Source organism: Puma concolor, chromosome B1 (genome assembly GCF_028749965.1).
Source record: "Puma concolor isolate L17-30 chromosome B1, mPumCon1.1.hap2, whole genome shotgun sequence".
In the NCBI taxonomy this organism is placed as follows: Eukaryota; Metazoa; Chordata; class Mammalia; order Carnivora; family Felidae; genus Puma; species Puma concolor.
This window is the reverse complement of record NC_141670.1, coordinates 85,095,199-85,119,864: the sequence shown is the minus strand read 5'-3', so window position 1 is coordinate 85,119,864 and position 24,666 is coordinate 85,095,199. Positions and strand designations below refer to the sequence as shown.

General features: G+C 35.0%; 1 protein-coding gene across 9 annotated transcripts in view; it reads right to left on the bottom strand.

The window, feature by feature from the left end:
* The window catches only part of INPP4B (inositol polyphosphate-4-phosphatase type II B), a 778,175-nt gene that overhangs the window by 116,914 nt on the left and 636,595 nt on the right, over nt 1-24,666 (bottom strand). For all 9 annotated transcript variants that reach the window (XM_086704171.1, XM_086704175.1, XM_086704169.1 and 6 more), the window contains 2 exons: nt 15,446-15,623; nt 3,579-3,782 (listed from right to left, as the gene is read on the bottom strand). In XM_086704171.1, the coding sequence (XP_086560297.1) occupies nt 3,579-3,782; nt 15,446-15,623 (382 nt within the window). The remainder of the gene's footprint in view (nt 1-3,578; nt 3,783-15,445; nt 15,624-24,666) is intronic.

Sequence of the window (24,666 nt, the reverse complement as noted above, 5' to 3'; positions counted from 1 at the left end):
AAAATCAATCAGAATGTTATATAACAACCAAACTTGGTTACACTTGCAAATAGTGGTAAATTACATTAGGAGGAGAGAGAAGCAACTTTTCTGAGTGGGAAAGATTTTCCTCATAATTGTGGTAAATTTAGACAAAGTATTCATATACTTTCTAGCAACAGTGTGTTCTGGAAGAAATTCAGAAATTATATGAAAAGAGATAGAGAGATACAGATATTTATTATTATCCTACACTTTTGTCTGTGAAGGAAACCAAAACACCCAAGAAACTGAGAAGACACGTCCACATAAACTGGAAGAAAAAAAATCAGTAAGACTTTTTCCTAGTGTCAAGAGACTAAAGTATTCCAAAAAGAGTAATAAAGGATAAGCCAACAACCATATGGATGTCTAATGCAACCCTGAATGGCCCATAGCAAGGATTGGAATTCTTCCTAATTTTTCTAAGTGTTGCTAGTAAGCACCTCTACCCATTGTCTTTGGGGTGCCAATTTGAAACTTTTACCCATTTCCTCATCCTATCCTCTTCCTCCCCTTCTCTTTGTACAAGATTCTACTTTAAGGATAAAATAAAGCACCCACATTAATATCCAAAAAATATAAAGAACTCATACAACTCAACAGAAAAAAAAAAAAAATTAAAAAGTGGCCAGAGGAACTGAATAAACATCTCTCCAAAGAAGAGGCACGATAGCCAACAGGTATGTGACAAGGTGCTCCAATCACTAATCATCAAGGAACCACAATAACATATCACCTCATACTTGTTAGAATGGTTATCATCAAAAAGATAAGAGATAACAAATGCTGGTGTGTATGTGTAGGAAAGAGAACCCTGGGTGGTGTGGTGGGAGTGTAAATTGGTGCAGCTACTGAAAAACAATATGGAGGTTCCTCAATAAACTAAAACTAGAACAACCATATGATCCAGCAATTCCATTTCTGAGGATGGATATACCCGAAGGAAATGAAATCACAATCTCAAAGAGGTATCAGTACCTGCACATTCACTGAAGCATTATTTACAATAACCAAGATATGGAAACAACCTAAGTGTCCACTGGCAGATGAATGGACAAAGAAAATGTGGTAAATATACGAAATATCATTCAGCCACAAAAAGAGGGAAATCCTGCCATTTGCAACAACATGGATGGACCCTGAAGGCATTAAACTCAGTGACATAAGTCAGATGGAGAAAGGCAAATACTGTGTGATCTCTTTTATATGTGGAATCTAAAAACAAACAAACAAACAACAAACTCACAGAAACAGACAACAGGTTGGTGGTTGCCAGAGGTGAGGGTTCGGGGTGGTAGGGCAAATAGGTAAAAGGGGTCAAAAGGTACAAAAACTTCCAGTTATAAGATAATAAGTCATGGGGATGTAATGCACAGCATGGTGACTATAGTTAACAACACAGTACTATACATTTTAAGTTGTAAGAGAGTAGATATTAAAAGTTCTCATCAACAAAAAAAATCTTATATATTAACTAATTTAGTATGGTAATTATTTCTCAACTCATTATCTCAACTCAACTAATACAATATTATATGTTGGTTATATCTCAATATAGCTAGAAAAATATTTTAAGCAAACAAAAAAGAAGCCATCCAGCCTCACCTACCCTCAAAAAAGTGAAACTGATCCTTATATTCTCCTCACAGTCTCAGCAGAAGAGCCCATTTCTGCCCAGGACTGCCTTCCACCTGCATGCTAGAATTGAGTCTCTTCTTTATGGAGAAAAAACCTCGCTCTACCATTCATCACCTATCTGCTTCTCAAATGGCTTTTGGAATATAAACATGCTCAATTTTCACCATCTTTATAACAAAACAAGTGAACCACTAATAATAATCACACACACCTACAATATAGAAGGTCTCAAAAATTATCTAAAGAAAAGGACATAAGGAGGGAGGGATGGAGAGGGACACTTTTGAACAGCAGGAGAATGGCAAGGTGTGGAGGAGAATTTGCATAACAAAGCAAGGTGAAAATTATAAAAACAGAAGATACCCAACTTCAAAATTTTTACTTGACATAATATAAAAATGGTACCTATTTGTCATAAGGTTGACATCATATGTTTAATTCAATAAAATACAAGTTCTTTTCTATATTTACTCAAACTCTTTAAAATTTACAACACACATTTTATGATAGATCCAGTTTCCCCATTTACTTTAAGAGATAGTATTAATCTCCATAATAAGATTATATAATTTATGCATCTTAACAAAGAAAACATATAGCAACAATACTAAAGTAATACAATGCATTTCCAGGCCTTCCCACATAATGGGGCATTATTGCACAGGTAAATCATTTATCTCATGACCACCCAAGGAGCTAAACAGAACAGGTACTGTTATTTTCACTTTACAGTTGAGAAAATTGAACTGCAGAGAGGTTAAGAGGTACATACGCCTTGGAGCTGTGAATAAATTGAAGAAGAAGGTGAAGGTAAAAAGGAGAAATATTAGATTTGCTCTTCTGAAAACTTCTCAGTGGGAGAAGCGCAATCTTAATCAGCAGCAACAAATACTTATTCAGCATTTACTTCTAGGAACCCAGCTCTGTCTTTCCTGTGATAGAAGTTTTATCAAAAGATAGAACAGCCATCACTTTCACAGCCCTTCAGACAGCAATTTTTTTTTGAGAGACCTGGGCCTTTCAAATAATTTACTCCCCAAACGCTCTTAAATTCTAGGATGGCAGGAAAAGTAATCATTAACTGTTTAACATCTAACACGGCTAGTATATTATTTTCTTGGTTAAACTTATGATACAGTAAAGAGCTTTCTTCTGTGTGTGTGATATGCACATACTTTGTTCTTGGATAATTAATATGTATTAATTCAGGAATAACACTGTTCCCCTTTAGCCAGCACCTTCATGTTTCTCTTATTCTGTCCAACTAGAGTTTCTGTTATCATGTTAGCTTTTTTTTTTTTTTTTTTTTTTTTGCCCATACTAGCTATTTTTTCAGATGCTTTTGTGGCCATCCTTTTGCCAATTTCAGAGCACCTGGACAACATATTTTTTTAAATATAATCATGAACAAGAAGGATTTAAGAGATCTCTATGCCTACTGCTATGTAAACGCGAATATCTTTTGAAGTTCGTCCAGAACTAAAACACCAGATTGCAGTAAGAAAATATTTGCAAGAAGTAGTGGATTATAAGTGATTTTTTACTCTTTTTCTAAAAAACACAATTTTAATAGTTCATATTACCTTGGCAATAAATACAGAAAAGTATTATAGGTCATGTAATTGTGGCATCTTTGCCTTAATGACATCTTGGTTTTATATATATATATATACACACACATATATATATATCTATATTTATGTATTATGTAACTATAAATTTTTATGCCAAATAAATGTGATCAGGAATAAGACTTCCATTTATAATTTTTCCCCAAGGAAAAATGTTGCCTATTTATCCACAATCTGTATTAGGACTGCTTTCCAACTTGTTTTGATGAAGAGGAGAGATTTCTGATCTTTCTTGCTTGACTTCTCAGAACTAAACATCAGGAGGCAAGCGATGTGCAAGAGACTTACCCACTCTTCCTCATCGTAGTCTGAATGATGTGGTATGGAGTCCTGCCTTCTCATCGGTGGGGGTGGGTCCTGGGGACAGCTCTCCTCTGTGCTGTTCTTAGGAGAGGGTGGTTTCTTAAGGACACCTCCTGGCCTGGCAGTGTAGAGGGCTAAAAGAGCACTTCTTACCAACTGATCCTTGAAGGCATGTACAAAAAGCTCTGTCTGGAAAGAAATTGACAAGGATTAGAAACACCATGGTAGGCATCTCAGCATAGAGCTATGAAAAGGTCAACTGCAGATTTGTTGGCACATAAGTGGTGTGCATGGTGGAAAAAGTACAGGCGACAGAGAGAGAAAATGATTCATACCAATCAATGAAAATAGTTGAGTTTTGGGATGATGCCAAGGTCTTGAGTCCTCCTGTTCTAAAAGTTAATGCTGAGGTTCTGTGGGTACTATAAACACCAGCTGTCTCCTCAGCCCCCTCTCTTTTAATTCTAAATTCTATCTTTGAAGATGAATTTCACTAGAGATAATCATTTGAACACTGTCTACCTGCTGCACCTTTCAAGTAATTCCAAATGCACCTTAAAAGAAAATGTGATCAGACTATGTATATTCTATAGTTTAAACAGAGTGAAAGTCTAAAGAAAGGAATATGTATCTTTAAAAATAGAGGCAGGAAACCTTTTTTTTTCTTTTTTAGCATCCTGAGTAGATTTCAATAGTAGAGATGGTATAGGCAGTTTTCCCATGAAAATATTTGACTTTTATTCCTTATCATCACCCCCTAAACTGTCTCCTCCACCAAATGGTTTCACTAATGCTCAATGTTAATGAGGCTGCTGTGAAACTTGCTATGGTAGATTTTACAAGCTGGTGGTAAATACCTAGTAAGTACTATAGAAATGACAGCTTCCTAACAATAAAGAATTTTACAACAGTACTTTGCAATTTCCTGATGAAATGTTTAATAGCTTCACCCTGTACTATACTGGATGATGTAGTAATTGATCTTCTGTATTATACTACACTTAACATGCATGTGGTCTAACAATCTATTCATTCAGAATAGAGTAGTAACTCAAACATTGACTCATATTGCTAACACAATCACATATTGTAATCTGTTGAGAAGAAGCCCTTTAAATCATAGCATTATTTTGAATAATAGTTGATATCACCATTTCATGAGACACTTGGATGTAATGCTGACTTCACCATCACTGTAACTCAAGGTAATCATTTACTGGCGTATTCTCAATATGCATTCAACAGTGCCATGTCTAACAAATGGTTACTAAATTATCCCTTAAAAACACCTGTTGTGGGGTGCCTGGGTGGCGCAGTCGGTTAAGCGTCCGACTTCAGCCAGGTCACGATCTCGCGGTCCGTGGGTTCGAGCCCCGCGTCGGGCTCTGGGCTGATGGCTCAGAGCCTGGAGCCTGTTTCCGATTCTGTGTCTCCCTCTCTCTCTGCCCCTCCCCCGTTCATGCTCTGTCTCTCTCTGTCCCAAAAATAAATAAACGTTGAAAAAAAAATTAAAAAACAAAACAAAAAAAAAAAAAACCCTGTTGTGTCAGCAATTAAAGAAAACCAGTTAAACCCCATGCAAAACAATTGCCTAATAAGACTATGTTAATAAGACTACATACATATGCTAATAGGACTACATAGTTAAGTCTTTGCAATAGATCATGAAATTCTACAGTTGCATAAGACCTTAAAGTCAGACCTCTCATTAACCAGGTAAAGAAACTAAAAAGGAAGAGTGGTGTCCTGTCCTAGAACAGACTGCTTACCAGTAACACAAAGGGAACAGAGCTGTAGTTTTCTAACAAATTCAGTAGCTTTTCCCCATACTCCACCCCACCTATCAACCCACCATCACCTGCATGCTTCTGTCCTGCCCCCCTTTCTTCCTTAACCCCAAGCTCCTCAAGCGCTTTGGACGTCTACTTGCTCCTATAATTAATCACGTCTACAATTGTCAGTGTAACTATCTTCACTGTTAAACTTTACTGATGTTTTTAAATGCTCTTTTAATCTATTGGTTGTATTGAAAGCACTTTGAAGGTAAGTAGAGAAGAAACATTTAAAAAAGGATACACAAGAATAAAATATTGAAAAATATTTTGGTAATAATTTAGGAAAACAAAATGAAAAGGGAGCTTATAGTGAAAAGGCATAAAAAGAAGCATTAATTGATGTTCACAATGAAGTGTTAAAATGAAAATGAACAATACAAAAAAAAATACTGATGAAAAATGTAGCTAGACAGTACTCACACAAGGCAATATAGTTATAACAAAATAGGGAAACATGTTATTTACATAATTTTCATAGAGCCTGGATAGATCCATCAATGTGAATTTAAATATTTAAAAATGCAAATTTACTTCCATTCAGCTTAACTAAACTATTTCTCTATTGATAGATTCAATAAATTCTTTTGACTTATTTTTAGAGCAAAACAGCTTGCCTTCTTTGAATTCCTGCTACTACAGCTCCAGTCTCCATAACATCACCTAATTACTATGTAGCTGAATATATATTCACACCCAATGAAATCTAAAGTTCTTATAATTGCCATCATTTTCTTTCCATTGCATGCATGCACAGAGATTCCACTTCATTTATTCAAATCTCATTTGAGTTGATTTATCACCAAAGACATGAAAGATAGTACAGTAGATTCGTGCAATTTTACAACCCAGAATTTTCTTGGGGGTGGGGGGTAGCTGAATGAACACACAAAATCTTATAGAAACACTTTGTGTCTATATTGGAAAATTCATCTGACTGGAAACTCTATGAATAGCCATGATCTTTTGCAGAGAATTGCACTTTGATAGAAAATAGCCAAAATTCCATTACTATATCCATATGACCTGGAAATTTTCTTGACTAGCACTACTTAGTAAATGTAGACCAATGCAGATCCTGATGTTTTACACTCAAAATTAGCTTGAAGGGATTAACGTAATCACTCAATTCCAGTACATCTGTATGCTGCTGTTCTTGCAACAGAGATGAAACTAAGGAAGTTCAAAGTCATGGGAAGGATGCGGAGTTGCCTATTGACTCAAAGTACTGAAAACCTTTTTCCTTTTCTGACTCTGCTCATACTGCATTAAATGAAAGGAAAAAGGCTGTCTACATGTTATCATAAGGGTAGGCAAATCAATTTATTTAAAACAGTTTAATAATATAGCAAAAAAAGCATAAACTCTGTGCCTCACGTGGATCATTTCATTTGTTTGATATTAAAAAAGAGAAAGAAATGGTATCTTAAAAATGAAATGTTTTCTTGCCTTCCTGACATTTTTCCAATTCATGTTCTCATGCAAATGTTCTTCAAAGTAACACACAGAATTATCTACAAGTATAAAACCAGTAAAATTACTTCTTCTGGGGATGAATTTCCTAGGTTCCTAAATATTAAGGGCAGAGGAATAGTTAGGAATATGTTTATTTAAAACTACCCTTTTTAACTAGAGATCTCAACAAATTAAGCAAAGTCTCATAGTATTTAAAAGCTTTTTTTCGATGAAAAAATTCAAAACGATGTCTAACCCCACCTGCAAGACAGAAGTAGCCAATGACATAAACAGGTGATTATTATTTTAGTAGTCATGTATATGACAAAAAAGAATCCTGTTTATTTTTTCCCCCGACCTTACCATTCCCTATTATTTTGCACCCAACTAGCCTCTCTTACTTTCATCACCTGCATGGTCCCTATCTAATATCGCTTGATTATTATTTAGATATGCTTGGGGTGCCTGGGTGGCTCAGTCGGTTAAGCATCCGAGTTCGGCTCAGGTCATAATCTCGCGTCCGTGAGTTCAAGCCCTGTGTCAGACAGCTCAGAGCCTGGAGCCTGTTTCAGATTCTGTGTCTCCCTCTTTCTCTCTCCTCCCCCGCTCATGCTCTGTCTCTCTCTTCTCAAAAATAAATAAACGTTAAAAAAATTAGATATGCTCGACATATAATATTATATTAGTTTCATGTGTACAGTATAAGAATTCAATTTTTGAATATATTGCAACACTATCACCACAATAAGTCTGTTTATTTTTAAAATTTTGATATACTTTAATTATTGCATAGGGCAATAGTGCTATACTCTGGAATTAGTACATAAATATGTATGTTTTCTACATTCCCTAAAGAAAAGAACACTGAACCTTCAGGAGAGTTACTTGACATCTGGGCAGATCATACAAATTATGCACTTGACCTTGGCTAAATCACATAACAACTTTTCTCCAGTTTGCACAAAATTACAATGCTTACCTATGAAACCTCATAGCAGTTCACTGTAAACTGTGAACTCTTCTATTTATGCTCCCCTTTCTTGAATGATCTTTTCAGTTTCCTTTGTTGACTCAACATCCCAGACTCACTCAAAATATGGTAAACAAATCCTAAGGGACCTTAAACCACTTTCTTGAGAGCATTTTTTTCCCCATTAGATATATAACACATTTCCCCATAGCTTCAACTACTCTCTTTATGCCACAGTCTCTAAAATCCATCTCTATCCACCTCTTGAACCAGTACTGTCACCTGTTTCCACCTGAAAGTCTTTCAAGGTTAGAAGTCATAGCCTGATCTCAAGTGTTTTCAATAAATGTGTTCTTCCCAGCTTTTCAAACTGTGTGGTGTCATCATTATGCAGCAACTCAGCGCCCAAATGTCTGGATCATCTTCAGCAATATTCATCTTCTAGATTAGTCATTAATTTCTACAAGTTATACTTTTTCAGTAATTTCAAAGATTATGTCCACAGCTAGTCCCAGTTAAGATCCTTTCTACATTCCATGTGGATACTTTCCATAGTCTCCTTACTGATTGATTTATTTTTCCTAAGCTAATGCTTTGTTTTATGGGATGTTCTTCAAGGTCACTAATATTAAAATGTAGACATCTGAGTCCCAGCCCAGCAGCTGAGTCAGAATTTGTATTTTTAGCAAGCTCCCCCAAGAGGAATGCTGATATTTTGTAATGCCCAATAATGTCCAATAATTCAAATCCACTGTCTAGCTCAGCTTCTCTATTCTATGAGGATCATCTTCACAAAGCATGTCTCCAGTCCTTCCTCACTCAACGACCTTCCAACTTACAAAAGAGACTTTCTCTTGGGTGAATAACCAGGAGTGAAATGGCTAGATCATATACATATATAAACAAAGGTATATATAAACATATATATAAACACACATTCATATTTATTATATATATTTATATAAACATTATGAGACACTGCTGAACTGTTTTTCAAAGTGTGCAATTAATTATGTAAGTAATATATGAATGTTCCAGTCATTTCATATCCTCCCCAACTCCTCATATGCTTAACCTTTTTGATTTCAGCTATTCTAGTGGGTAGTTAGTATTACCTCATTTTAGTTTAAATCTGTATTTCCCTAAAAACAAATGATGATGAGCATCTTTACGTGTGTTTATTTGCCATCCATATATCTTCTCTGATGAAATATCATTTCAATTTTTTTGCCCATTTTAAATTAAGTCACTTGTCTTATTATTAAAGTATAAGAATACTTTATGTATTCTGATGATTTCCTTTGTAACATACATAGTTTACAAATATTTTCTCAGTCCAGACTTGCCTTCTCACTTTTTAATAATGTCATCTGAATGTCTCCTGAAAACTTTAATGAAAGTTTTTGATTTTGATGATGCCTTATATATCACGTGTTTTCTTTTATTGGTTCATACTTTTTGTGTTCCAAGAAATATTTGCCTAATCCAAGATGACAAAAAATTTTTCCTATGTTGTCTTCTAGAAGTTTGTCTGTTTGCTTCTTTCTTTTAGCTTGTATATTAAGATTTATGCTCTATTTTGAATTAAATTTTATAGATATGTGAGGTAAAGATAAGGAAAGGTTTTTTTTTTTTTTTTACATATGGATATCCAATTGTTCCTGAGTTTTATGTTAAGAATACATCATTTTCCCAATGAATTTTCTTTGGCCTTTCTCTAAGGTTATTTGGACATATATGTGTGGGTCTATTTCTAGATTCTCTATTCCATTATATTGATAGCTATGTTTACCCTAGAAAGTTACTAACCACAGAATACAATCAGTATTATTTTTATTTTAAAGAGTAAATATGTTTAAGTAAATTAAAGTTTGGTTTTTAAAAAATATATCTGTCTACATACTTACCATTTCTGGTACTCTTTATTCTTTTATAGATCCATTTTCCCCCCCATGTTATCACTTTCTTTGGCCTGAAGACTTTACTTCAAAATTTGTAGTAGTACAAGTTTGCTATGAAATCTCCCAGTTTTTATTTGTCCAAATGGTCTTTATTTCATCTTTATGTTTGAAAGATATCTTCTGTAGATAAGGAATTATAATTTGTGTGTGTATATCAGTACTTTGAAGATGTTACTCTATAAGAACATCTAATAAGCCTGTGAATAATTCTGTTATATGTTCCTTTGCAGATAATGTGCCTTTTCCCCCTCAATTTTCACTTTATCTCTGTTTCTCAGTAGTTTGATGATGTACCTGCATTTTTTAAAATGTTTATTCTGCTTAGAGTACATTGAGCTTCTTGGATCTATAGTTTCATTTTCTCATTAAATTTTGAAGAATTTCCATCATTGTTTCAGCAAGTATTTTTCTATTTTCCTTTCTGCTTCTTCTAGGACTCTGATTAATGCATATTAGACTTCTTGGTATTGTTGGATAAGTCATATTCTATTTATGTTTTTACGTCTTTTTTATCTCTGTACTACATTTAAATAGTTTCTAATACTATGTTTGAAAATTCACTATTTATTCTTCTGAAGTGACTCATCTGCTAATTCTACCTAGTACATGTTTTTATTTCAAATATTGTATTTTATATTTTTCTTATTTCTGTATTATTCTTTTTTAATCTTCCATTTTCCTCTTCATCCTGTTTGTGTGTTTCTCTGCTTCCCTAAATATATGGACTATATTTATAATTGCTGTTGTAAGGTCCTTATCTGCTAATTTCATCATCTCTATTATTTCTGGGTCTGTTTCTATTGCTTGATTTTTCTTCTGGTTGTGGGTCATATATTCCTGCTTAATTGTTTGCTTGGTATATGCTTATCTCATCAATGAAATGTTTACCATTTAACGAGGAGTATAAGAAGAAATAGGAGTTCTATCATGAAATTTCATCTTCATTTATACTTTTATATACATTCATGTATACTTTCACCAACTATAAAAAAAAAAGCAAAGAAAAGAACCTCTACTCATTAAGTTCTGTTTGGTTTGGAACTGAGATAGATCTAGGAGTGACTGAAGTAAATAAAAGTAAAAATTCCTTCTCAGTATCTAAGTAATCAACATAATCAATATATTATTTATATCTTCAACTTCTTAGTATACTGGCTTCCTGGTATTGTCATTAAAACAAAATTAAGAAAACAAAACAAAACAACCAGAACATTTCTAAGAGTACCCTGAGTTTTTGTTGTTTTTGTTGCTGCTGCTTGCTTTTGTTTTTGTTTTTCACTTTTGGAATACACAGGATATTTCAGTATATTATGTTAAAGGACACTAGGAATTAGAAGTTGTGAGATTTTCTCAAATATGCTGTGAGCATAGCCTCTAATATTAGCAACAAAATCCTTTTGTTGTTGTTTTTTTACCATCTAGCAATTTTCATAATGTGAAACACCCCATTCTTTTAAATTTTAGGTTATAAAAGTTAAGGTCCATGTCTACGTAGCATTTGTCATACAGCATTAGTACAATACCACACACAATTAAGTGCTCAATATTGTTTTTTGATGAGCAAGAATAATAATGATTTTCTACACAAGATCTCTCCATCTCTATGGATAGAGAATGTGATGAGCATTTAAAGTTGATGTCACACATATATCTAAGCTGTGAGAGATAGATACCTATATCTCTTAAGTCCTTATTTTTTCAGTTCAAATTTAGTCACATTACTTTTTTCTCCCTTTTATTTTTCATAGTATTGCATACTTTCAGTCTAGCAAAAAGGAAAATACATTTTAACCCACTCTATTATTAACCTTTCAGATCTTATGTTAAAAATTTGGCCTATCCTTTGTCTTCTCTGTTAAAATTATTCATATAAACTCAGTTTTCCTTTTCTTATGATCCTATATCATAAGATTAAATAATTTCTTTATTATTTTCATGAATTAATATGCAAGGAACAAACCCAGTCATCCATAAGAAGGCATACTAATAATTAAAAAAACAGAACAATTTAATTACACTTGTGCACATTAGGACATGACAAATTTTTAGAAAATTCTTATTCTTACAGAATTTCAGTTTTATCTTTCCTATTCCCACTCTGACCTCTCTACTTGTTTCCTTAATCATATACACAAGTGTCCATCATGGAACTCATGGAACATTTGACCATATTGTATAGTGGTTAAACTCACAACATATGGAGCTAGACTCACAAGTTGTGTGATTTTGGGTGCATTATATATATTTCTGTACCTCGGTTTCCTCTACTTTATAAAATAAGGACACTAACAGCACCTATTTCATGGGGCGCCTGGGTGGCTCAGTTGGTTGGGCGACCAACTTCGGCTCAGGTCATGATCTTACAGTTTGTGAGTTCGAGCCTCGCGTCGGGCTCAGTGCTGACAGCTCAGAGCCCGGAGCCTGCTTCAGATTCTGTGTGTCCCCCTCTCTCTACCCCTCCCCTGCTCACACTCTGTGTCTCTCTGTCTCTCAGTAATAAATAAATGTTAAAAAGAAAACAGTACCTATTTCATAGGATTAGAAAGATTAAATGTTGAAAATAATAGTGCCCACCTCATGGACTTGTAAAATGTTGTACTAATGTCTCACTCACAGTTATTAAACCTCCAATAAATGTTAGTTATTACTGTCATCATCATTAGCATCATAACCATTATCTCAAGAACCTTGAATCTCTTGGGAAGAACAAGAATAGACCTTTCTTATTCCATTTTGTGCACCTAGTGTAATTAGTATGAATTCAGTAAATATTTTTACTTTTCATAAATTGTGTTTGTTTGTTTTCTCCACCAATAAATGTTTAGAGGAATGGAATTTTGCTGGTGAGCCTTAGTCTTAGTCTTGGTTATCATTAACAGTAGAGATGATGTGAATTGACCTTGGATCTGCAAATATTGCTCCTCTGAGATTCAATATGCACTTGGATCTCTCTGTTGTCCTTTGCTTCCATCCCCAGACTCTGAGCATACATTGATCTGATAATGTGTCCACTGCTATCATCTCCAGAAGCTACATGTTACCTAACAGGAGAGATTCCATCTCATTACAAAACAACTGAATGCCTTCTACTATACTATGCATGGGCTTCCCTCAGCCCTACACAGCCTCCTTAGTCAATACAGAGAACTCTCCCATATTGGGCTTGGACTTTCCCTGATGCATATGAACATAGATAATTCCTATTGAATATGCTACATGAATGAGCTCCAGAGACAACTGAATGACTTATTTTCTAAACATACCAGTTCAGATTCAATAAAAGAAACAAGGGGACTAATAATAGAGAAACGTTTTATGCTCTGACCCACAGTGTACAAGACCCTGATCTTAAAAACAGAATGTTTTAGGGGTGCTTGGCTGGCTCAGGGGATAGAGCATGCAACTCTTGATCTTGGGGTTATAAGTTTGAGTCCCACATTGGGGGTTTAGATTACCTACAGATAAAATCTTAAAACAACAATAAAACCCCAAAATATTTTAAGCTAAATATTCTAATATTAAATATTGAGACTATTTATCTTTTATGCTAAGTTCGCGGATCATACTTTATTTTAAACTGTAAGCTATTAGCTGCCTCCATAGATTATGCAAAACTCTGTTAACTTAGATAATTCTTTGAAATTCCAGGCATAAATTCTTAAAGTAATGCATGGCTTGCAAACTTAAAAAAAGATCCCTCTGATTTCAAAGGTTGACAGACTTATAAGTAGGTGAAGCTTGTCTACTCAGTAGAAAAACATAGGGTAAAATTTGGGAGCAATGCTGAGTTAAAGGAGAAAATACATACTCTGTTCCACCCCTGTCCCCAGTCACTGCAGGAAGGTATGAAGGATGTATGAAATGACAAATCCCTGGCCCAATGCACGGGAAGAATATAAATACTGCTCTGTAATCACTGCAGTGATGTGCCATTTGCTAAAATTTTCTGCTTAAGTGAGCCCAGAAAAACCTCCTATCATCTGCAAATCAAAAAAAGAAATCAAATGAAATTATATTATTTTACTATATACAACACTCCCCTCTTTTCCCTCTTTTTTTTTCTAGTCCTAACATATTTATTGGCTATTAGCCATACTTATTGACCATTAAGATACTTAAGTATTACTGAGAAGTATGCCTAATGAAAAATGTTTAAAAATTTTTAAAAAAGAAGTGTCAAAACACATATATAACCCATAGGATATCAAAAGGATTTTCCATTCCAGAGTCAACCAGACCTGGGTTTGAATCTTGGTTTTGTTTGCATCTAGCTGTGTGATTTCATACATCTTTTTAACTTCTCTGAGCCTTAATCATTTTCCTTTGTGAGGCAGAGTTAATATGTACTCACAATGTGAAAATTAAGTTTGAAGATTAAATGAAATAATATAAGTCATAAAGCGCAATATTTGGCAAAGTAGAGTATCGGTAAAATTTGGGTCAATTTTTTCTTTTCTTTTCATGATGGAAGTACCTGTTGTGTCATAGAAAGAATGCTACATTTTGAACTGGAAGTCTTGGATTTTCATTTTTCACTTTATAACTTATGAGGTAATTTTGTTGACCTGTTTGAATAGATATTAGCTAGTTTTTAAGGAAAATAGATATTAGTTTCATTCTATAAGAAAAATAAATGATAATGCATACATTAAAATGTTTAATAAGCAGCAGGTATTCATATTATAAATTGACATATTTGAATAAAAAATATATACATGTATAATACCCAAGTTTCCATCAATCTGTTCTTTAGGGACATGAAAAACTATACTTGTTTTATTCTAAAATGATACCATGAGAATTTTGTTTCTTCTCAGTTTCTTCAAGGGCATATTTATTGGAAGTATCTCATAATAAACTGCAAGATGTCCTCAGAATGTGAAGGTTAAGGATAAGTGTATTGGAATTGGACTCCAGGACACCCGGTTTTACATTTAAAATCAAGCTGCAATTTGTCTTTTCAATCTTGGTTCTCTCTGTACTTTTCAGCTGCCCTAATTAGTTATGAAAGTTGATGTTGATGATTTACCTCATGCCAGACTACTTCTTCTCTTTGTATATACTGGGGGAAGTCACCTTTGAAAGAAAAATTCGGCGCAGGTCCCACTACATTACAAACAAGAGCTAATATTTTTGGAAATTTTTAAAACCTTCTCCCAGTAGATAATGTTGTAGAAAGCAAACCAAAGCAGAGGAATTACCCCATGCCACTGATAAGAATCCACATCAAAGTGGTGCTTTCAAATGAGGTGACATTCCTATTCAAATGTATAGCTTCATATGCATAAAAATTAGTTGATCACCAGAGGAAAATAATTTTTAAAATCTAATTCAACTCACTTAATAAGACCATGAGCCAAAGAAAATGAAAGATGTCAAGAAAAAGAGAAAATATATATCAGCCAATAACAGGTTTCATTTCCTACATAAAAAAAAAAAATTAATGCTTAGTAAGATTTGAAAAGAGAATGAGGCCAATTCATTTTGATCCTGTGGCAATACTTTGAAGCTTACTTTTTAACCTAGTCTATTTTACATTTCCAGATGCTGTGAAAGGCAATGTATGCAGAAAGCAACACCAATGGGGATTTGGGTATTTCATTTTCCCCACTGTAGTAGTGATTTAGATCTTACTTTTTCTGAAAGCATCTTTAAAGAATTCTTCAGGCTGTCTGGAGAATGCTGGCTTGCAGAATTAAGCAGGAGGTCCGCATGGGTTGCTATCAGAGGTTGTAGTTGATTGATGTTGCTGAGAACTTCTTTTGCTTTGGCTGTGTTTTCAGGTGAATAGTAAATAAACTGGTATCCAGTACTGGAACAACAAAGATAAAGGCAAGTTACACAAAAAGTAGAAAGAATTTGCAGCTCTCAGTACCAGATGGCAAATGAGAAACAGAACTCCAAATAGCATGACTTCCTTTTGAACAGATAAGAACTATTCTAAGAGAACTTTACGATGTCCTAAGAGTTTTTTTAGGTAAAATAACCAAGACAATTTTCAAGACCAAGATTTTTTTTGTAGTGTTTTTTTTTTTTTGAAATTTTAAATGTTTATTTATTTTTGAGAAAGAATGAGATGGAATGTGAGTAGGATAGGGGCAGAGAGAGAGCGAGGGAGACACAGAATCCGAAGCAAGCTCAAGGCTTTTGAGCTGTCAGCACAGAGCCTGATGTGGGCTCAAACTCATGAACCTTGAGATCATGACCTGAGCTGAAGTTGGACCCTTACCGACTGAGTCATCCAGGTGACCCTAAGATTTTTAAGTGAAATAAATTCAGTTCTGCTCAACCTCCAGGAAGATTCTTTATAATTACATATGTCAGGTATTAATATTCAAAACAAATTATTGTTAATCACTAGAAAACTTGAAGTCACATTAGTATCCAAGTGAGAAGTATATGCCTTTATATTCAGGCTAATCTGAATATAAATCCTGGCTCTGCTCCCTTGTAGCTAGGTGACCTTAGGCAAGCTTCAGTTTCCTCTTCAGGAAATTAGGAATAAATATACAAAACTTCTAAGAGGTGGGTAAGACTGCTCATAATTTATGTGAAATGCCTAAAATAGTGCCTGATACAGAGCAAGCATTCAATAACTACTACCTATATTCCCCCCACCCCTGTGATACGTAGGGCAGGGTTAGTAAACTTTAATAGCTGAGAAATGGGGAGAAAACAAATTAATGCCAAGTGGGCATATGGAGAATTTTATTGGATAGAAAAATATTTATAGCATAAAAATTTCATTATGCTATTTTGTCTCTACCCATTTTGTTCCTAGTAGTTTCTCATTTAACTTGTAAAAAACAAAATTTAAAACTGATTACCAACTGAGGAATATCTGACTTTTATAATCATCATCTAAGAATTAGTCAAGCATACTATGGGGGTAAGGATTCCACAAAAGGAAGGAATCTTTGGATTAGGAAAGACAAAGGAGGCATTCCAGCAGGGAAAGAAATAAACCCAACAAATACTAGCCAAACAAGAAAAAAAAAAAAAAAAAAAAAAAAAGAGGGAAGTTCACAGAACTTGTTTGCATCCTCCCGCAGTCAACTGTCAAAGCACTTTTCATACATCCTGCATTCTGTGTTGAGTATTTATTATTTTCTTTACATTTACAAGTTAAATTGTTAAAATTCTCAGAATTCCATTTCTTATTTAGAAATATGAGAATCTGTTAGAAAAACTAACATCTTGGGAGCACTCTCCCTTTCCATTCACACTAATGATTTTTAGGGGAAAGTACCAGTTTCTTCAGGAAGACAACACTCCTTTTGTAAACATATAATGACTATTCCTATCATTGATTGATTGATTGATTGATCTCAATGATTAAAAGAAAAATCCTTGGTTGCTTAGACTATTCAGAAGCTAGGACAAGAATTTGATGAGGGGTACATGTTTGTGAAGGCTAAGAAACACATCGCTAGTGTGTGTCACAGAAGAATTGGCTCTCAATTTTATACTAACAGACTTTTAAATTTCAGAAGTGAGAGTTTAAAAATAAAACATGACTTAACTACTTATTGTACATATTTCAATGCAAATTAAAGCAAATGGTAAAGAACAATGGTGAGGAGGAGAAAGAAAACAGTTGTCCCTGCCAATTATCTAGAACTCTTTCCAACTCATCTGATCTCAAGCAGGAATGTGTTAAGACCTCTAACAAAAATCACGAACTGGGATGTCTCCTTTACTCATCTGTACTCAGATGGGATACAAAGTTCAATCCAAAACAATCCGTAGGAAATCAAACAACTCTGTGTTACTTTTGCAAAGAAAATGATTATCTTAAGATATCAGTGTGTCACCGGGATGGGGATGATGTTTGATACCCAGCACCTCTAACAGTGGAGAGAGACTTAACTATAGGCCTGACATGGAAAGCAATGTGTAGTAGCTGCTTGGTGGTCCCTTCCACAGATCTGCTCTTCTGTCATAATCTGCTTTCTGGTGTCATCTTCTGGGTACTGACAGGCCTCGCACGGCTTACCTCTTGGAAAGCAGAGCTCTGGAGGCCATGTGTAGACTTCCATCTTCCTCTTCACATAACTGTCCTCCCTGAGTGGGTCATTCTTGCTTCTCCTAATTTACTCCCATGCATTCTTTTTGACTCCTGTCCCCAATGTCTCCCTTCTTTACTCATATCATACTTCCCTGCCAGTTCACTGTTACTTTATTGCTGAATGTTATCTAATTTCATTATTGTTTTCTACATATTTCTTGCTTTGCAAATTATTTTAGACTCTCCTCTCCAGTTGAGTCTACTACATACCTTTTCCAGATTTATTTCTCACATGTTCTTTCCACTATTGCTAGTTCAGTGGTCCTTAAATTTGAGCAGGCATACAATTCACTTGCGGATGAGGAGAGGGTCTGGGCATTTGCTTAAAAAATGCAGATTTCCTGGCAACACTGAGATTCTGCCTCAGTGGGTTGTGGCATTTGTAAAAACTATCTCGGTGAAAATCCTGATGCAGAGACACAGCTGAGCACTTCTATTTTATTTTTTAAAAGGGTTTTATTTATTTAAGAGAGAGAGAGATAGAGAGAACAGGGGAGGGGCAGAGAGAGAGGCAGAGAGAGAGAATCCCAAGCAAGCTTAGCACTATTAGCCCAGAGTCCAACTTGGGACTTGAAATCACAAACTGTGAGATGATGCCCTGAGCAGAATCCAAGAGTCAGATGCTCAACCCACTGAGCCACCCAGGCGCCCCAGCTGAGCACTTTTAGAGACACTGCTGCCATTGGTTTGGCTGTGAATCCCCTCTACACCCTTGACCTTGCTACACAGTGACCTTAATAATAAAGGTTCTTTTTCTTATTCTTAGTTCCAAGTTCCTTATTCTTAATTTATTCTAATTTCCATGATACCCTTTCCAAGGCTATCTTTGTACTCCGTCTTTATATCTAGCACCAGTTGTTTTGGTCCTTTCTCATTACCAGTGCTGCCTCCCCTCACTTTTCCCCACCATTCCTTCATCTTTTCCTTCCCAGCATACCGGCTTTCCTCATCCTTTCCTCCCCCAATCTCCCCGGTGGTAGGACATTATCATAACTCCTTCCCCCTCCTCATAAGTCAGTCTCCACTGGAGCAAAGTTACATAGCAGCTGTTGATGCTCCCAATTAGGTCACCTAATAATGAGCATCTTACCTACTGAGGCAGAAAGATTCATTTTCCACAATAAAAGCCAATGTTAATGTCCAGGGTGAAATACTATGGTATGGGAAAAAAAATATCGCCACCCACAAAATAATTTTAAGTATACATAAATTTCCTCTACCTATTCAGTGCCTTACTCTTTAAACATGTCATATATTTTAATAGTTATAGCTTTTTAAATGGGAAGTTATGAGTATAATTTAATTATCGAGATAAAAAGTATATAGCTAAACTCTATTTTATAGTGGTCTGAAATTGAAACTGAATCCAAACACTTGAATCAACTATCAATCAGACAAAACCAGAAGAAAGACAAAATATGTGCTTGGACAAAAAATACTTTATGGGATGTAAGTGATATAGCAAATCATGGATAATGAAAATTGAAATTAATTTTGTAATATTTTTCTATTGATGAAACAGTGGACAAAAGTGCATTATCTGTATATAGACACACTTTAATATGTATCTATTTAATTATTATCAGTTTAATTAGAACACCTCCCCATAATTCATAGAGGCATGTATGTGTTGTTACCAGAGAAGTCATATTTGGGAGGTGTAAAGTCAAATAAAGCTCTCAGTGAAATAACATTCATATTCATAAACTCTAATTGCTAACCAACATTCAACCAAAACAGGATCATATCCTCTTACGTTTATTCCACCTCGGTCGCTTTTTTGCTGGTCCTCCTTATCTCCCCACCTTGCAGTGTCGGCACCTTCCAAAGCTCACTTCTTAGGGCACTTCCTTTTTTTAGTCCCCAGGCCCTTCCTAAGTAATTTCATTTAATCTTGTGGTTTAAATACTTTAGTTGTGAAGATTCCCAAGTTTACATCTCTAGCCTAGACCTTTTTCCCTGAACTCTAATTAAAAACAAAAGCTCTCCTCTTGACAGCTCCAATTTATCATGTCCCAAACTGAACTCCCTATCTGCTCCTCATTCTCAATAACCAGCTCTTTCTACACGCTTCCCCATCTTAGTTCATGGCAAGTCCATTCGATGTGATGTATGTCTATTCTCTTCCTCTTTTACCTTTTTCTTTTTTTTTTCTTTTCTTTTTTTTTTCCCTAGAAAATTTCTGTTATTTCCTTCAAAACATATGCAGAATTCTTGGGGCGCCTGAGTGGCTCAGTCGGTTAAGCGTCCGACTTCGGCTCAGGTCAGGATCTCATGGTCTGTGAGTTCGAGCCCTGCGTTGGGCTCTGTGCTGACGGCTCAGAGTCCGGAGCCTGCTTCGGATTCTGGGTCTCCCTCTCTCTCTGACCCTCCCCCATTCATGCTTTGTCTCTGTCTCAAAAATAAATTAACATTAAAAAAAAAAAAGGATTCAATCACTTATTTCCACACTCATTGCAACATCCCTGGTGCAAACCCCTATCATCTTCTACCTAAAAATTGGTTTTCCCATCTCTGCCCTTACTCTAAGACATTGAAATTCTGGGCTTATGCCTAGGGTTGAAGGAGGCAGGGGACAGGTGAGGAGAGAGAAATAAAGCAAGTGCTTCTTTAGCTTCCTGCCCACACCCAGATCCTGGGACTTGCTCTGCCACTTATCTGTGCCTTTCCTCCTCCATGCCCCTGCAACCTCCACTCCTTAACCCATTTGCCCAACCAAGCCACTATTTTGGTAAATAGAGTCGTGGAAGAGTATAGGTTAGAGATGATGAACAGTCAAGGAGAAAAAAAGGGAAGGAAAAGATCAGGGAAGAGAGGCAGAGGCAGAAGAGGATCAGGATTGAGGAACATAGGGGAAAAAATGCTATACAATAATGTGCCTCTGCTCCTGTGGCAGAACTAAATCTCCAGAGAAAAATCTGAGGACTATTTCCACTTATTTTTTTTTCTCAACTCAAGCACTACTTGTAAAAAAACGATCTTTGAATCCAGAGGGAGGGATAGACATTCTCTCAGTTCTAACTGAGAAGAAAACTATGTGGATAATAAATGAAAATTTACACCTTAGTGCACTTGAATATATATACCCTTTTGGCTTCACAGGGTTTAACAATGTGCTTCATGAAATTGTAGAAGGTAAACACATACCTCTCTGCTTTCCCCCATGCATCCTTTCCATTTTTTGATAGAAATATAACTTAGAGAAAAGAACTCTAAGGAAAATGGGATTTGATTTTGTTTGCCTCCTATGGACTTCACTTACATAATTAAATTAGTTACATGATCAAAGCTTAAATTAATGCTTATCTTTGAAACTACTCTTTTTAAAAAATATTAGTTTCATGGAAATTTTAGGATCATTGTTTTGAACAGTACACTTGATTCTGCCATTTATTACCTCTGTGACAGGCGATACTAATTAAGAGGAAAAAAAATCCTACAATTCATTTCAGCTCAACTTACCTTTGAATGAAATTTGCCTATGGTCTCTGATCACAGTGGCTCCTACTATCCCACTTTTCAGTTTACAAGTTCTTATCTGCAATTTCTTAACCATTAAGACCTTTCTTTTTTTTTAATTTTTATTTATATTTGAGAAATAGCATGCATGTGTGGGGGGTGGGAGGAGATGAGAGGCAGAGAGAGAAGGAGACAGAGGATCTAAAGCCTGCCCTGTGCTGACAGCAGCAAGCCCAACCAGGGGCTCGAACCCAGGAACCGACTGAGCCAGTCGGGTGCCCCTAAGACCTCTTTTCTACATACAACCTTTCCTTAGCCCTATTCTTACTCTAATAAAAATCTCCAGGGACTGTTATATGACCTTTAAATAAACACAGTCCAATGTGATTTCATTTCCTTCCATGGCTTATTTCCACTTATTCCTAAATATACTTGTCCTGATTCCTTTGCTAATTTCCAAGGGTCTGGTCACTTCTATTTGTGCCTAGTATGGCTTCCGGTATTTTCATGTTCACTCCTCTACGAAGGTGTAATGGAGTAATACCCAAATGAGGTCCCCCGATTCCCTTTCATCTCAAAAACTTTTCAACTCCATCCTGGACCTTATCCATTCACATGTCTTATACAGAGTAAGATAAGGTACACAAATAGAAACCATTCTCAACTACACTGCACAAGTAAATGTTCCCTTGACTGCAAATTAGCATGAGGGGCCTTTTGGAGGTGATGAAAATGTCCTAAACATTAGAATGTGATGATGATTGCATAGATTTACTAAAAATCATTGAACTGTACATTTAAAATATGTCAGTCCCAGGGTATGCAAATTACACTACATAAGCAGAGAGTTGAATGGTGGTTGCCAGGGCTAGAGGGAGAGGGAAATGGTGAGTTATTAGTCAAAGGGTACAAAGTTTTGGTTAGAGAAGATGTCTAAGTTCTGGAGATATAATGTACAGCACCATGATTATAGTTAATAATACTGTATTGCATACTTGAAATTTGCTAAGAGGATAGATCTTAAATGTTCTCACCACACATACACATAAAAGAAGACAAAGACAAAGATGCAGAAGAAGATGAAGATGAAGAAGAAGAAAAGAAAATAACTATGTGAGATGATGTGTAGATTAATTAACATCATTGTGGTGATAATTTCACTATGTATATATATATATCAAAACATCAAGTATTGGGGCGCCTGGGTGGCGCAGTTGGTTAAGCGTCCGACTTCAGCCAGGTCACGATCTCGCGGTCCGTGAGTTCGAGCCCCGCGTCAGGCTCTGGGCTGACGGCTCAGAGCCTGGAGCCTGTTTCCGATTCTGTGTCTCCCTCTCTCTCTGCCCCTCCCCCGTTCATGCTCTGTCTCTCTCTGTCCCAAAAATAAATAAACGTTGGAAAAAAAAAAAAAATTTTTTTTAAATAAAAAAAAAAAAAAACAAAACATCAAGTATTGTACTATATATATATTTATATATATAAATGTATATAGTACTATATATATTATATATATAGTATAGTACAATATATATATTGTGCAGTACAATATATACCATACATAATATATACATATATGTATAAATGTACATATACAATATACATATATACACAATATATACAATATAGTATATACAATATACATATATATGTGCATATATGTATATATGTATATACAATATATGTCTATATTGTATATACAATATATGACGTACTATTGTATATATTGTATATATATTGCATAATACAATATATATACAGGACATTATATATATATATATATATATAAATGTATACATGTGTGCACATATATATATGTATATATACACACACATAGTTTTTATTTGTCAACTATACCTTAATAAATTTGGGCATAAGTAAGCAAATATTTCCATAATATGATACTATAGTTAGTGATTATAATTCTGGGATAAGAGTACAAGAAAGCAGAAAGTATATTTAAAAGCCATTTCATTTTTTTCCCTGTTAAACCTAAAAAGATTTTTGTAGATGTTTCTAATAAAGCAAAAAAATTTTATACTGTGAAATTTACACTAATAATACAAATCTCTTTCATTTTAATAGTGAATAGTCATTGAGTCCACACTACAGGATTAGCATTATGCTAAATATGTAGAGATTATTTTATTTAATCTCGACAACTCTTTGAGGAACAAATTTTATTTCAACATACAGATATGGAAGTTGAAGCTTGGGTAGGTTAAGTAACTTATCCTGGATCACACAACTAGTATGAATGGTAAAACCAAGGTTTCATCCCCAGGTTTATTATCACACAGTTTGAACTCTTAATTATGTTTTACTACCTCATGAACATGATTCGGGCTACTTTAAATTTGGAAAAATTATAATATAATAACTAACACAGGAAACATCTTTCTTTGGTAACAGAATGGTAGGTACAGCCTATAAATATTAAAATAAAATATAATTAAAGACATTCTCATCTTCTAATTAAAACAAAGCTCATTAGAGAAGATACATGATTCTATTTTACAAGACAGGTTAGACTAAAAAACGAATTTGAAAGTTATCTCACAATAAATTGCTTTCAACAAATATTTAATGACTGCTACTGTGTGTATGCATTGAGGAAGGCAAAAGGCCAGAGGTAGCCAGCAAGATAACTGGTGGATGAGCATGATGATACCAGTCCTCTAAATGCCACAAGCCAGGGGTGGTAGCTGAGAAGAAGAAACAGGGAATAAATAACTGCTTTACCTCAGTCTTCTTTCCACAAGACCTTGTAAGCTTAAATATCCTTTGGATAGCTATAGCTTCAGAGCTTGTTTACTAACTACTCAGTCCTATTGCTCTTAAACATTCTTGAGAGGTCAGACATTCATTTACAAGAAATGTCACATGGTGTTGGGACAAAGGATGTCACATGGCATCTAACTTTCCATCTATTTTGTAGTTGGAGATTTTTTTCATGTCACCTAGTTTTCCACATTTTCTGGAAGGAGAAGTGGAAAAAGGTTTTCTAGAGACATTTCACTCATTCTACAACTAAATAAAAGAGAGGAGAGATAGAAAATAAAACTATCCTAAAAGAATTAGAGCTCTGTCTGCATCTATCAGCACCATTCTCAGTAAACTTACTATCCTTTCTAAAACATGTACCTGTACGTTTAGATTGATGTCCTCTGTGTATTTACAATTTCATGTTTTCTTTCAGGTATGTTTTTATATACATCTCTGCATACCTCATAATCCACACAGTAACTGAAATGCTACATAGTCACATCACTCTAGTGATGCGAAGAGTTTGCTTATTCATTCATTCAAGATGTTTCTTACATTTTACGAT